The sequence below is a fragment of the Cyrtonyx montezumae genome, unplaced genomic scaffold (genome assembly GCF_038088225.1).
Source record: "Cyrtonyx montezumae isolate F1298 unplaced genomic scaffold, pur_monq_1.0 scaffold_10, whole genome shotgun sequence".
NCBI lineage: Eukaryota > Metazoa > Chordata > Aves > Galliformes > Odontophoridae > Cyrtonyx > Cyrtonyx montezumae.
This window is the reverse complement of record NW_027071826.1, coordinates 34075711-34089113: the sequence shown is the minus strand read 5'-3', so window position 1 is coordinate 34089113 and position 13403 is coordinate 34075711. Positions and strand designations below refer to the sequence as shown.

The window sequence follows — 13403 nt, the reverse complement described above, 5'->3', positions numbered from 1 at the left end:
GTCGTTGTTCATTATATGTGTGCAAAAAGCAGCTCCATCAGCTAATGCTAATTTTGCGTCAGTAGAAGTGAGTTGGTATGCTCCTGATATAGGATTACTTTCATTGATAAGCTTAAAACAAACAAACAAAGAAAAACAAACAGAAAACAACAAGCCAATACGGAGAAGTCATCAGGTTTGCCTCTCTTACGCTTCATTTAATTCTTATGCAGCCCTTGTTCCCTGTGTGCTAGTGTGGGGTTTATTAGTACACACGTGGGCAGGCACCTACGCTGCGTCGTGCTTTAATGCAGTGCTCGATCCAGCTCTTTGTGTGTTAATGCACTCATGTAGCACACTTCAAAGCTGTGTGGGGAGATTTATGTAGTCCTAGCAATGGAGTAGCTGCATTTGTGTAGCGGTGTACTGACCTGTGTCACGCAGTGCCGAGATGACCGTGTCTTGTTGTAGTTTCTATCAGTGTGGGGTTGGCTGTAGGGTGCTGCACTGAACGTGTGTGTAATCATAGCCCTTCTGAGTGCCTGTGTAGGGTGGAAGAAGAGTTGAGAGGTTACTGGAGTTAATTAGGAGAGATGCCATTCCTGTTTGCTTTTGATAGTTTTCTGTGGTTGCATTTAGTCCATCATTTTTGCAGCTGTTCTTCTATGATATGACAAGTTTTTTTCTAAACTAAAACTTGTACCATGATCACCCTGGCTCTTGTAACGATTGTCAGCAAGGAATCGGGTTGCAGAGGCTGAAAGAGCCCCTGCAATACAAGCATGGTGCTCCAGGCACAGGTTTAATGAAGCTCCTGCTCTGGGGCCTATTTTACATTAAGATTAAATAAAGAGTAATGAAACATGTACTTTTCTCAGATGTTATTGGCAGGCTGCAAGTTCCACAGCTGGAGTGTAATGGCTGCTTATCTTGGCCTGTGCACGCTCTCTCATTTGTACTGGATACCAGTCCCGTGGCTGTACCTGCACACCAGCAGTGCTCCCTGGGGCAGGCACAATACCCAGCTGTGTGTGCATGTGAGTGTGCAGTCACAGACTGTACGTGTAGGAAGGGCGGTGCTGCTCTGGCACATGCACACTGCAGGTAATACCTTCTGTGAGGATTAAGGACAAAGCCAGTGCTGACAGTGCTGTGCAGCTTTACAAGAGCCCGTCCCAGCGTTAAGGAAGTATGGCTTGTGGTTTCTTCACGTACGTTTTAATAAATATAGTAATGTTTAATATCCTAACAGAGAGTTTAGTGTGGAGAAAAAAAAAAGCTCTGGAGCAGCTGCATTCCTTAAAGCTATAAATTCCCACGTGGGAATGTTTCCAAATGGATTTTTACTGCCAACATCTATGTTTGTCCTGGGTGTTTTATTTTTATGAGAGGCACGGTATCTTTTTTTGTTCAGGGGAAATCTTTCTGGTGTCGTGCTGCTGAGGTAGACGAAGCTGGAGTAGTGGGGGAAGGTGTTTTCCCTTTTGCAGGTCAGGCTTTTTCAGCACGTGTCTGATTTTCTTTTTAGGGAGTTTCAAGGCAGCTGATAGCGGTAAGATTCTCAAGCGCTTCTCAGAGAATGAAAAGGAATGTTTTGAGCGATTGATGAAAGACCCACTACGGTCCTGCGTCCCTTGCTTCCATGGTGTGGTGGAGAGAGATGGAGAGAGCTACATTCAGCTGGATGACTTGCTTACTGATTTTGAAGGGCCGTGCGTGATGGACTGTAAGATGGGGATCAGGTGAGACATGAAAGAGAATGTGTTTTCTAACTTAAATGCATTAGCAGGAGGCGAGGGGAGGGATAATGTGATTGTGCTATGTCTTGGAGAAGCTTGATAATAGTTCTGGAGCCTTGGGTCTGGACAACCTGTTGGTTTGACTGTTGCCTTGGGCAGCCTAGGGACGCTGTGCCCCATTGGTGCCTGATTGTACATGGGTTCTGGAAACTGAGTGATCTGTAGGCTAAATGTGACTCACATCAAGATATTCCCAGTAGTGATTTGGAACAAAGTTTCTCTGCAATGGCCTGATTAAACATTGAGAAAAAAATTACATGATTCACTCACTGCCAGGTCGTTTTATCTTTGCCTGTGCTGTGATTCAGAAAAATCCTACAAAGAGTAAAATTCCCATCTCTGAGTGTGAATGACTGAATACCAGTACAAAAGCCCATTTCCAAAGCTTGAATGAATCTTCAGCGATCTTTTCCGTGGAGAAGTGTTGACTGTCTGCCCAGGACTGACTGTTTTCCCCACTCTGACATCTGTGCAGTGTTACCACCTTGTTCTTCAGGTTCTCACTTTCTTTTCCATTTTCCTTGTCCTGTGTATGAGTTAGGAGAAAACCTCAAACAAGTTATCTAAGCATATTAAGTAGATACAGAATCTGTTGAGTGCTTCCAGTGATAATACAGAGAGATAGAATCTGTTACAGTAGTCTTTTGGGTGTCAACTCAGATGCTTGGTTACTGTGGCAAATGCAGGATACAGTGTAGGGGGTTGAGACAAGCCTTTTCAAATACGCCTATGACCTTTAGTCTGTTAAATCAGAGTAAAAATGTGTAGCTCTGGTATGACCAGAAGAAAGCGAAGGATTGGCAGCTGTACATATTGTGTTCACAGTAGCTGATACTTAGATAATGAGTGACAGCATCTCTTAAACAACAATCCAGCTTATTTTACACTGTGATTAAGAATGTACAGTCCAGGCACCTGACAAAGTGCAAGCTTGTGGAGAGGGACAAGTTTTAGGGTCCACTGGAATGCAGAGAACATGGATAGTGCCTTTTTAGTGGTTCCCAAGATAGAGTGACAAGAGCAAAGCGTAGAAGTGTTGTCTTCTCTTTCTTAGTTACTTCTTTTGGTTTGGAGCTACGGTTCCTCAGAGAACACGCTCTAACCCTGCTTCCTACTTGAAGAGTGTTTCTGTCGTTTACTCTCTAAAACATTATGTAAAACCTTACTTACTTTTTGAGGCCGAAAAAACGCATAACTACAGTTTTTCTTGGGGATGGAGAAGCCAATAAGACTTCAGCAGGCCCCTTTGCTTTTGATTTCACTGCAAGTGATCTCTTAGCTGTCCTCTGAACATACAGTTGTATGTCATGGCAGAGTAGGAATTCAGCTTTCTCTTGTAAGCAGGACATAAGAATGACATTTAATTGTAAGGTGAAGGTATGGTTAGAACAAGAAGTGAATGAAACAAATCCTGATTCCTGATATAGTTTCACTAAATAGGCAAGTGTGGTGATTAGTTCATGCTTTGTTTTTACCAGGGGTATTGTTAATACTCTTCTGGCTGACTTAAGTTGTAGACATAGAGTTGGGAAATCCTTTCAGCTTTGTTGGGATGTGATGTCTTTGCAGGACGTACCTGGAAGAAGAGTTGACTAAAGCCCGTGAGAAGCCAAAGCTGCGTAAAGATATGTACAAGAAAATGATAGAAGTGGATCCTCTTGCTCCCACAGCTGAAGAGAATGCTCAGCATGCTGTCACCAAGCCCCGATACATGCAGTGGAGGGAAACAATCAGCTCTAGTGCCAACCTGGGCTTTAGGATCGAAGGGATTAAGGTAATAGTTCTGCTTCTGCCTGTTCAGTTCAGACTGAACTTTGATTTGTTGATTAATGGAAACACTAATATGCATCAATAACCAGATTTTCTTATGGGTTATGTGAAAATGCATTAATTGTATCCATGGAGTTTGGTGCATTGTTGCTTTAATGCATTAGTTACAATTGAAACGGTTGCGTCAAGTAAGTTAAGCATCAAATGTGTGTCAGCCATGCTTGCTTCAACCACAGAGATGCTGCAGGAAGGAGCTAAGCTGATATACAGCATAGATACAATGAAAATGAAACTGATGTAAGGAGGAATTAAGAACAGATGAAATAACTCCCTCTCCCCTACGGAATTATTTATTCATACCCAGTTATATTCAATTTAAATCACAGAAAAGAGTTTTTGTTCCAGTTCTGCTTATTTGCAAGGCAAGTTAAAAGCATTAGAATCATAGAATCACCAAGGTTGGAAAAGATCTCCAAGGTCATCCAGTCCAACTGTCCACCTATCACCAATATTTCCCACTAAGCCATGTCCCTCAGTACGACATCTAAATGCTTCTTGAGCGCTTCCAGAGACGATGAGTCCACCACCAACCTGGGCAGCCTGTTCCAACATCCAGCCACTCTTTTGGAGAAATTATTTCCTTATGTCCAACCTGAATCTCCCCTGGTACAACTTGGGGCCATTCCCTCTAGTCCTTTCACTAGCTACATGGGAGAAGAGGCCAATCCCCATTTAGCTAGATATTCTTAGCATAGAGGAATCATCTTTTACTTCTAGGAACATGACAGTATCCAGTGTAGATGGAGCTGGAATAAAGCCCAAGAATACAATGATAACATTTGTCCGTCAACAGAATCCATCTGCTGTTTTTGATAGATGAGTTTGTGTCCCTATACCATTTCTAGGATACTACTTTACAGCCTCAGAAGAATCTTTGCAATTTTCTTTCCTACCCATTAATTATATTTGTTGTGCCTCGTGGCAAAATCAGATACCTATCCAGAAACCCTTAGGACCTACACTTAGACTGTCACCAACCTCATTAAGTAACTCAAATGCTAAGGGGTCCAGGGGGACCTTAGAGCAGCCTCCAGTACCTGAAGGGGCCTACAGGAAAGCTGGTGAGGGACTTTTTAGAGGGCATGTACTGACAGGATGAGGGGAAATGGCTTTAAACTGGAAGAGGGTGGATTTGGACTAGATAGTAGAAGAAATTCTTTACAGTGAGGGTGGTGCAACGCTGGAGCAGGTTGCCCAGTGAGGTTGTGGATACCCCCTCCCTGGAAGCATTCAAGGCCAGGCTGGATGGGGCTTTGAGCTACCTGGTCTAGTGGGAGGTGTCCCTGCCTGTAGCAGGGGGTTGGAACCAGGTGATCTTTTATCCCAAATCACTCTGTGATTTTAATGCTGGCTCTGTCACAACCTTACCTTAATTTGCTCAGGTTTTGGTAACTGTGTGCCTGTAGCAGTGCAGGGCTTGGTGAGGCAGCCCAAACACCCTACACCCTGCAGGACTACTCACTAGCTGAAGCCCGTGAGGAGGGCTCTGAAGAGGTTAACTAGCTTAGTTACCCTGTGTGATTTCAGGATGTTCATCAGAGCACATTTGTGCCTTTTGTCTGCATATGCATTTAACTTGAGTAAGTTTAGATGCTTTAAATTATAATCTGGATTTCACATCTGTTTCATACTTCTAGCACATAGGAAAAAGGAACAAAGGGGGATGACTCGCACAAGCAGAGGCTCTTCAACCATTCCAATCTTCTCTTCTTCCTTGTGTTGTCTTCTCCCTTCCTCGTTCACAGATTCTCCTGCTGTGCTACAGGAACCAGTCCTTCCAGCTCATGCTGTGCTTGGCCCCCTGTATGCTGTACCACCCACTCGTGGCTCTTAGACACGGGCATTCTCATGCAATAACTGTCTGGGTGGTAGATGGTCTGGCTCTAATCCCACCAACGTACTTTCTGTCTTACCCTTCAGCCATATGATGATGTTATTCAAGTTACCTGTTTCATGTCTGTGCTGCTTAAGTCCTTGAATGCTATCTGTATTGGATTTGGGAACTCAGATGATCTCAAGACTTTTTGTGTATGTTCTTGGGAAGATCTTTGGTCAATGTACAAGACTTCTGGATGTATGTTGTGTGCTGAAGAGTGACAGAGTTAGGGGACTGTAAGGGAGCTCCAGTAAAACCTGTCTTGTTCTTTGTGATTTGGCTGGCTGTCAGAGGTGGGAAGGAGCAGTATGGCACACAGACTGTATGATAGTTCCTTCTGTTGAGACAGTGATGTAACTGTGCAAAACAGGACACAAATAATCCTTTTTTTAAGCACAAGAAATGCTTTGGAGTACTCCAGTGCATTTCCTTTTCCTCTGTCTTTCTGTGCTTTTATGAGGGATGTAGATAGGAATTATTCTTTTTGTATGTGGAAGAGGGGTGGTAGTTTTTCAAGCAGTACAGCTGGTCAGTAATTCCTAAAGCTGCTTCACTGTAGCTGAACTACTGTATGTGCTGTTTCGTCTATTTGCAGGGGAGCAGAGCCGTGCTGCATAAGTTCCGATTTTGAGAGGAAGGCCTATGAGAATCAGTGATGTCAGCAAGCTGTTGGTGGGGGGAAAAAGAGTATTTTTGCCCTGAGTACACTGATAACTCCAGGATTTAGGTCAACAGATACGTTGCATTTGTCATTCAAAAATATTCCTGCTTTGTGGCTGCTGAAATAAGGAGCAGAAGTAGAGAATGTGAGTTCACTATAAATGAGATTTAGTCCCCCTCCCAAGGGGACTGTGTGAAGGCTCAGCCTTGCAAACATCATCTCTTCAGCACTAAGATAATAGTTTTACAGAGTTGTGCACAGGGCTCAGAATAAAGGGTTCTTGCTTCCCATTCTGTCAGCAAATCTCTCTGCAGTTTCAGAAGTTACTTTCCTTTGGTACTGGTCTTTTGGGATAGCCATTTTCCCAGGAGGTCAGCAGATTTAATTCATTAATCTTCGTTAAGTCCATTATGTCACAATCTTAACCCAGAGCCCTGTAAGGGAACTCTGCAGAGTAATCTGAGACCACTCAGGTTTAGATAGATAACAATATTTTATTGAGCAGCCTACTGTGCTGCTAGCTGTATCATTGTCCCATCTACTGAGAAGTGCTGCAAGTGGTTCACCAGCTGCACAGTGCAACAGACTGCTGTGCTGGGCAGGAACTGACAGAAGTGTGACTTCAGGGAGCAAGTAGGGCGAGCACCTTCTGGGCATCAGGGATGCCCAGATGTGTTGCAGGGACCTGCTGCAGAATATGAGGGGTGGTGCAGTTCACAGCTGGACTGATGCTTACAGCAAGAAAAGACAGTCGGGCAGCAGTTATGTTTCCTGTTAACCACTGCAAAGGAATAACATCACAATATTTCTAAATAACAAGGATACAAGCCACTGGCATGTCTGGATTTAAAGGGGAAAAAAGGGAAAACACAGCAGCTCTTCCCGACTTTGTTCTGGGATTTAGGGCATGGGGAGTGGTTATTTTTAAAGTGACCTTACTTCAGAGAAGAGATACAACTCCAGGCTCCTATCTGCTGTTGAGTTTGCTTGTACCTCAGATCAGATGGCTCCTGACTTCCATTGCCTACCTGCTCAACTTCTTTAGCATAACTTACACATCTCATCGGGCTGACGTGCCACACTTGTATCTGGTGCACGGCCTTGGAATAACATTCTGTTTATTCTCCTGGAACGTCTGGTAGGTGGGAGGTTCTTCAGCATGGCTTTGCCATTCAATTACTTCATTGCATGGCAGATCTGAAAATCTAGTACTATTGGCTTTTTTTATAATGTTCTAAGGGCTCCAGTTCTGCTGTGAAATAGAAAGCGTTTCACCTGAGACCGGAGTATAATTTAATTTAATGGAAACACAGGATTTCACTGGACTGATACAGTGCAGAGAAATGTGGTTTGGTATCTTGCAGGCTTTCGGCAGCTACAGGCAACCAACTACAAAAATGGCTGTACTTTACATGCCTGTCCTAAAAGCTTTTACTTGTGCCTTTCACACAGGGGATGTTCTTGGAGAGGTGCGTACTCATGCACTCTGTGTTGACAGTAGCCTCACAGGCACGAAGTGGCCATTGCATGAAAACATTTTATCATCTTCAGTGGCAGGATGCTTCTGTATTGAGCTGTATCGTTAGCATAAAAGAGCTCCAAATTTCTCCAGGACCCTGTCTGCTACAAACATGCTCACACTGTCTTTTGCCAGAATTTACACACCCGCTATCACTGCTAGCATTTGTACTACTGCAAATCTGGAGTTGTTCTAGTCTGGAGCTAGCTTTCTGTTTAGTGACTTCTAGGTCATGTTAACATAAAGATACTTTGGGAATGGAGAGTCTTAACTACAATTCTTTTGTTTCCTCGTTTGAAAACAAAGCCAACAAAAACTAAACAGGAAAAAAAAGAAGAATAACTGGTACAGTTGGGTTTGAAACGTTCCCCTTATGCCCCTCCCCCATCAGGGTTTGGCTACATCAGACTTGTTAAAAAGACAACTAAAGAGGTCACTGTGGTTTGCCCCATTGAACCTTTGCACTGCTACTACTGAGATGTGAGGAAAACCTTTCTGCAAGCTGGTGATACCATGAGGTTTGGGGTTTTTTGTTTTTTTTTCTTGTTTTGTTTCATTTTGTTTGTTTTTAACTACATTTGACAGGAAATGAAGTGCCATTTCAAGATATCCTATCAGCTTTTGTTTATTTTCCACCTCTTACTTGAAGAGAGGTTTATTTCCTCTGTTCCTGTTCAACTACTTACTTCAGTCTGGTTAGTGAGAGCTGAGCTGCCAGTGCTTCAAGAGCATTGGCTGATGAGAGGAGTGACATGTGGTATAAATTGTGTTTCTGTGCAGAAAGCAGATGGAACATGTAACACGAACTTCAAAACTACGAAGACACAGGAGCAAGTTCTCCAGGTTTTTGTGGAATTCATTGAGGGCAACATGACTATTCTGGTGAGTCTGAACTCTTCATGTTCACTGATCTTTGTCACATTCAACTTGCGTGAGGGCCATAATTCCTCTGGTACAAGGAAGATGCATTAAGCTGCTGAGGAAGAGCAGGATTGGACTTCCAGTCCCACCAGGCAGATGGAGTGGACATGAAGACTTGCAGTGCCGTGAGTAGTGGTTGGCTGAGACCTGTTCTCACCATGAGTTCCTCGGGTTTCTCATGTATCAATCAAACTTGTGACTTGCCACCAGTCTCCACCACAAATGTAAGATGGTATCAGGAGGAGGGTGATTTATGAGGATTGTGTTGGCAGAAAGCTTGTGATTTGGGAATTCATACTAGAGAGAAGAAAACCAAAGCATGTGGACAGGAAGTGAGATTGGTGGCTGGCTGTACTTGTGTGAGTTGCCTCAGAGAGCAATTCCTCTATGCTACCTTATGGTTTTTCAGTGGAAGTGCAGCAGGCGTGTGGAAAATGCCATAACGTGTCTCTCTTGCCTTCAGAACTTCAAAGGATGCCACAGTGTTTTGTAGCAGTGTAGGAGCCATTATGAGGAAAGAGTAGTCACCCAGGAGCAGTATGCTTGGTAATACAGGACAACATTAAAAATGCATTGATTTCCCCCCCCCTTATATGTTTGGGGTTTCCTTGTCTCCATAACACCAGCTTATTTTCTTTCCACTGTGTTGAACTGAAAGATTCTTCATTGCTTGATACTATTATCTTTATTGGAAAAAATATGAAAAAAGAGGGAAAAGATGCATATAGCATCTGGCTGCAGAGCAGACTAAACTATTGCATCCAAAGCGAGGCAGATAAGTATGCTTGGTGCAATGCATGCAGCAGCAGAAGTCTGTTCTATTCTTTTGCAATGGAAGCCTGTGGAAGTGTGTTTTCAGATTGACTTTCAAATGATGGCTCTGTTTTGAAGGACTTCTAGTCTAAAATTAACAATCGCTTTGTTATGTTGGTTCTTGTGAGCAGAATGCCTTCATTCATTCTCTGCCTGTTTCTGTTTCCTTTTTGCTGTCGTCCCCCTCCAGAAAAAATACCTCAAGCGTCTGCAGGAAATTCATATCATTCTTGAATCCTCAGACTTCTTCAAGCGACATGAGGTGAGCAGTGAGTGTAATGCTGAGTGAAGGTGCAGTGCTGCTGCTTTTGGTCTTTCACATGTACTTCAGAATAGCCTACTGTATTATTAGAAAGGAGTTTGTGGTACAAGAAAACTACCGCACTGACAGTACAGATAACTCAAAGCCTTCAGCACAAGGATACAGGGGTAACAGATCTTAAAGATGAGAGGATTCGTTGTTCTTAATGACGTACCAACACTTTGAGCTCTGGGCCACTGCTGGGAATAGTTTAGTAGTACCAGTTTCTTGTCATTTTTCTTATCTCAGCGTGTTTCAGTGGGAGCGTTCACAGAGGAGAGGTAATGTGGAAACTTGCATTTGGTACGGTAGAGTCCAGTTGTGTTTTAGGCAATCAAGTCTTTATCATAATACTGGATTGGCATTGAATCGATATAATTCTGCTCTATATGTTCTCCTTCTATGCTGCACTGTAGAGTGGGCATCATTGGCATTTTAAGTTCTGCTTATTACAGCTCAAGATTTTGAGGTCAGATGTTTTATTTTTACCTTGTTGATTTCCAGTTGTCACTGGAGGCAGTTTTGTTAATCATAGGGTATGGTCTTTCTTTGGAAATAGTTACTGGCATTTGCTCAATTGCTTGAATTGAGACCAGCTGCCACGTGAGCTGGTGCACTGCTTTTCTTCTCTATGTCTGCTGAGTCCCTTTTCTCAGCTACCTGCCTGTTTATATGTTACTGATGGATTTTGTTATATAAACAGTGCATACAAATTGTAAATATGCAAACATATTGGCCCTTAAGACTGTTGGGGCCCAGGTGAGAAGAGTGTTGTCTTACTGGGAGGCGTAAATGATGGAGGAAACCTAAAGATGCTTTTAATATCATCACAATCTGTGTTCCAGGTCGTTGGGAGTTCACTACTTTTTGTACATGACAGCAGTGGGAATGCCAATGTGTGGCTGATTGATTTTGGGAAGACCACGCTTCTTCCTGATGGGCAGACACTGGATCATAGGATCCCCTGGCAAGAAGGCAACAGGGAGGATGGGTACTTGTTGGGACTGGACAATTTGATTCGCATCTTGGAAAGCATCACGGAAAGATGAGTTGAAAGTGGCACAAAACTTACAGGGCTGTGTTGGAACTAGTTTTCTTGTCTACTGCGATCGCTCAGAAGGAAACCTCTTTAACTAGCTCCCTCCAAACTCCTGAAGCCGTCACAGCGCAGAGGGAACTACATCCAGAGCCCAGCAGATGTTTATCAAAATGACTTTGCATCAGCCCTCTGTTGAACCTAAATAACTAACTCCAGATTGGTCTGTACTGCACCAGCCTAACGTAAGACTGGTCCTCAGAGAATCAAGATCTCCATACTCAGGAATCGCACCAGCATGAGTCAAGGGGTCTGTATGGTAAACCGGAATGATTCTGGTTTCTGGTGAACTGATGGGACTTCCAGATTACTTCTTAGCGATCCAGAGCAAGTGCTTGGGAATTCAGGGGAGGAATTAACTGTTCTTCAGGGAACTGGATAGTTTTGAAACCAGCAGGAGTGTTTTCTTTTTTTGCCATGTTTCCAGGCCTTCTTGCTTCTGTGTATGCTATAGGTTGGACTAACAACGGCTGCTGCGTTGTGTTGTAGGTGTACTCAAGGTGGAAATTGGTGATAATCAGAGGAAACCTGGAGCAGTGAGAGAGCAGTTTGTAGTGGCTGTACATGGTAACTGTTGTTGATTAGTCCTCCCCATCCCCACCCTAGCCTCAATTCACTTCTGTCCAAGAGCAGCCTTTGCTCTTTATGTAGCCCCTCAGGTGATTACTGATACTCCAGGGAGAGAATAGCAGCCTGTTGTCTCCAGAAACATTGACTTTCAGATTGGGTGGGCTGTTGGAAAAGTGCCTAGCTTGACAGGTTTGGCCTCTTGCAACTGAACTACAGCTGTGAAATTCAGTGATAACACTCTAGCACTCAGACTGGGGAACTGAGGGGTTTTTTGAGGCATGTTTATTTTTAACATTAAACCGCTGTACACGTGCACATACACGCACACACTAGTAGCCAGCAACCAATGTGATCTTTTAAGATCACAGTTTGCCTGTCTTCTCATGCACGTGAAAGAAGTGATTTCTTGGCCATGCTCCTGTTCCCAAATACAATGATGCCACTTAAGTGTGTAGACTGATATAAATAAGTAGACTTACTTATATAAGTCTACGTGCTTTTATATATATATAAATAAGTGTATAGTGCAGCAATCAGGAAGGTAAAGTTTCTGCATTCACAGCATTACACTAATGATAATTCCTAGATGTTCTTCCTCCAATGTATCAGCTGTTAACTCAGGGCAGTTTGGGGGAAGGAATGTCAGCACATCACATCCCTTTAGTCCCTATCTGGAATCACAGGGCCACTTGTGGTTTACTCTTTTCTGCTTTGGCCCAGGCACAGCCACAGAAAACTCACAGTGATTCAGAGCATTTAGATTAAAATCAAGAAAGACTGAAGTGATACTTTTTCTTGTAATGGCTTCACTTATCTCTGTTGGTTGCCTTTTGTCACTTTAACAGTTCTACAAATATAAAAGGATATAAATACTATCAGTATTCACCTGTTCACTTGCTTACATTCCAGGTTTCAGTATAAATATATGTTGATGCAATTTCCAAAATGAGGACAAGGCTTAGATTAGTGTTTGATTAATTCTCTTTAATCATCTTAAGCTGGTAATGCACATCGATCAGAAATTGCTGTCTCTTGCCCGTGTCCTGTGCTCAGAGGAGATTCCAAGAACTTCAGGACATATGAAGGTAACTTGGTGCTTTGGGGAGCAGCTCTTTCAAGAATAGCTGACTGTGGCTGTAAGAAAAAATCCTGCAGAGTGTAACTCTGGAATGAAATGTATCATCTGTAACGTTTGTGATTAGTATCAAAGGGAAATCCAAGAGTTACTTTCGATAACAGATTCTTGTACTATGAGATCAGATGTAATAACTCTTTCATCAACTCTAAACGAAGCAGCAGTATTAAAAAGGCAATTGTGCCCTACAGGTTAGAGGACATCAAACGGGTATCCTGAGGGAAACGGTGAGTGAGGAAATGTTTCATTGTCAAACAGAGGTTGTTTGAAACTGATAGTTATTTTTGCAGTTCACTGCAAATTCAGACTTCTTCTGTGGCCCTTCAGAGTCCTTAATTTTATTTTCGTGATGCTATGCTATGAATTTTCCACTTTTTTTTTTCAGAGAGTTTTTTTAGCTATTCCAGAGTTTACACTTTTTTTTTTTTTTTTTAAGTTGTAGTGAGTGTTCAGTATTGAGCATGCATATTATAATTTCAGACGCCTCCTAACTATGGAACTGCTATGAGATGACAAATTCATCTGTGGTAATTTTCATGAAATCGATTAAGAAAAAGTCTTCCTTCTTTCCTGTAGGCAACATGTAAACTATCAGCTAGTGGTGCTTAAGGAGAAAAAAGTAAATAAATGTCACAGAACCTTTTCTGTAAGAAGACAGCTTCAGGGATTTAGGAAAAAAAAAGGCAGAACTGGAAAAGGTAAAGTAGAGTGAAGTATATTGAGACAGTTAAGGTGATACAATTCACTAGTGGTTTGCTTAATTAACTTCCATAATTCTTTTTTCTGTTAACACGTGTGAATCTTCTGCACCGGTGTAAGTTACTTTCTAGATGGGGGGTGGGATTTAAAAGTTGATACTCAAATGTCATTTGAGAATGTGTCATGAACTTTTAGAATTAATGT

General features: G+C 42.6%; 1 protein-coding gene across 3 annotated transcripts in view; it reads left to right on the top strand.

Moving 5' to 3' along the window:
* ITPKA (inositol-trisphosphate 3-kinase A) overlaps positions 1 to 13132 on the top strand; it is a 35832-nt gene extending 22700 nt beyond the window's left edge. The window contains exons 3-8 of one of the 3 annotated variants that reach the window (XR_010623351.1): positions 1508 to 1721; positions 3348 to 3552; positions 8445 to 8546; positions 9589 to 9660; positions 10545 to 11045; positions 12364 to 13132. Coding sequence is in view for 1 of the 3 variants with exons in the window: in XM_065754807.1 (XP_065610879.1) it covers positions 1508 to 1721; positions 3348 to 3552; positions 8445 to 8546; positions 9589 to 9660; positions 10545 to 10748 (797 nt within the window). In the remaining 2 variants the exon portion in view is untranslated. Of the gene's footprint in view, positions 1 to 1507; positions 1722 to 3347; positions 3553 to 8444; positions 8547 to 9588; positions 9661 to 10544 lie in introns of all 3 variants that reach the window. The other 2 variants (XR_010623350.1, XM_065754807.1) reach the window with 2 other exon arrangements.
* The last annotated feature ends 271 nt before the right edge of the window (positions 13133 to 13403 follow it).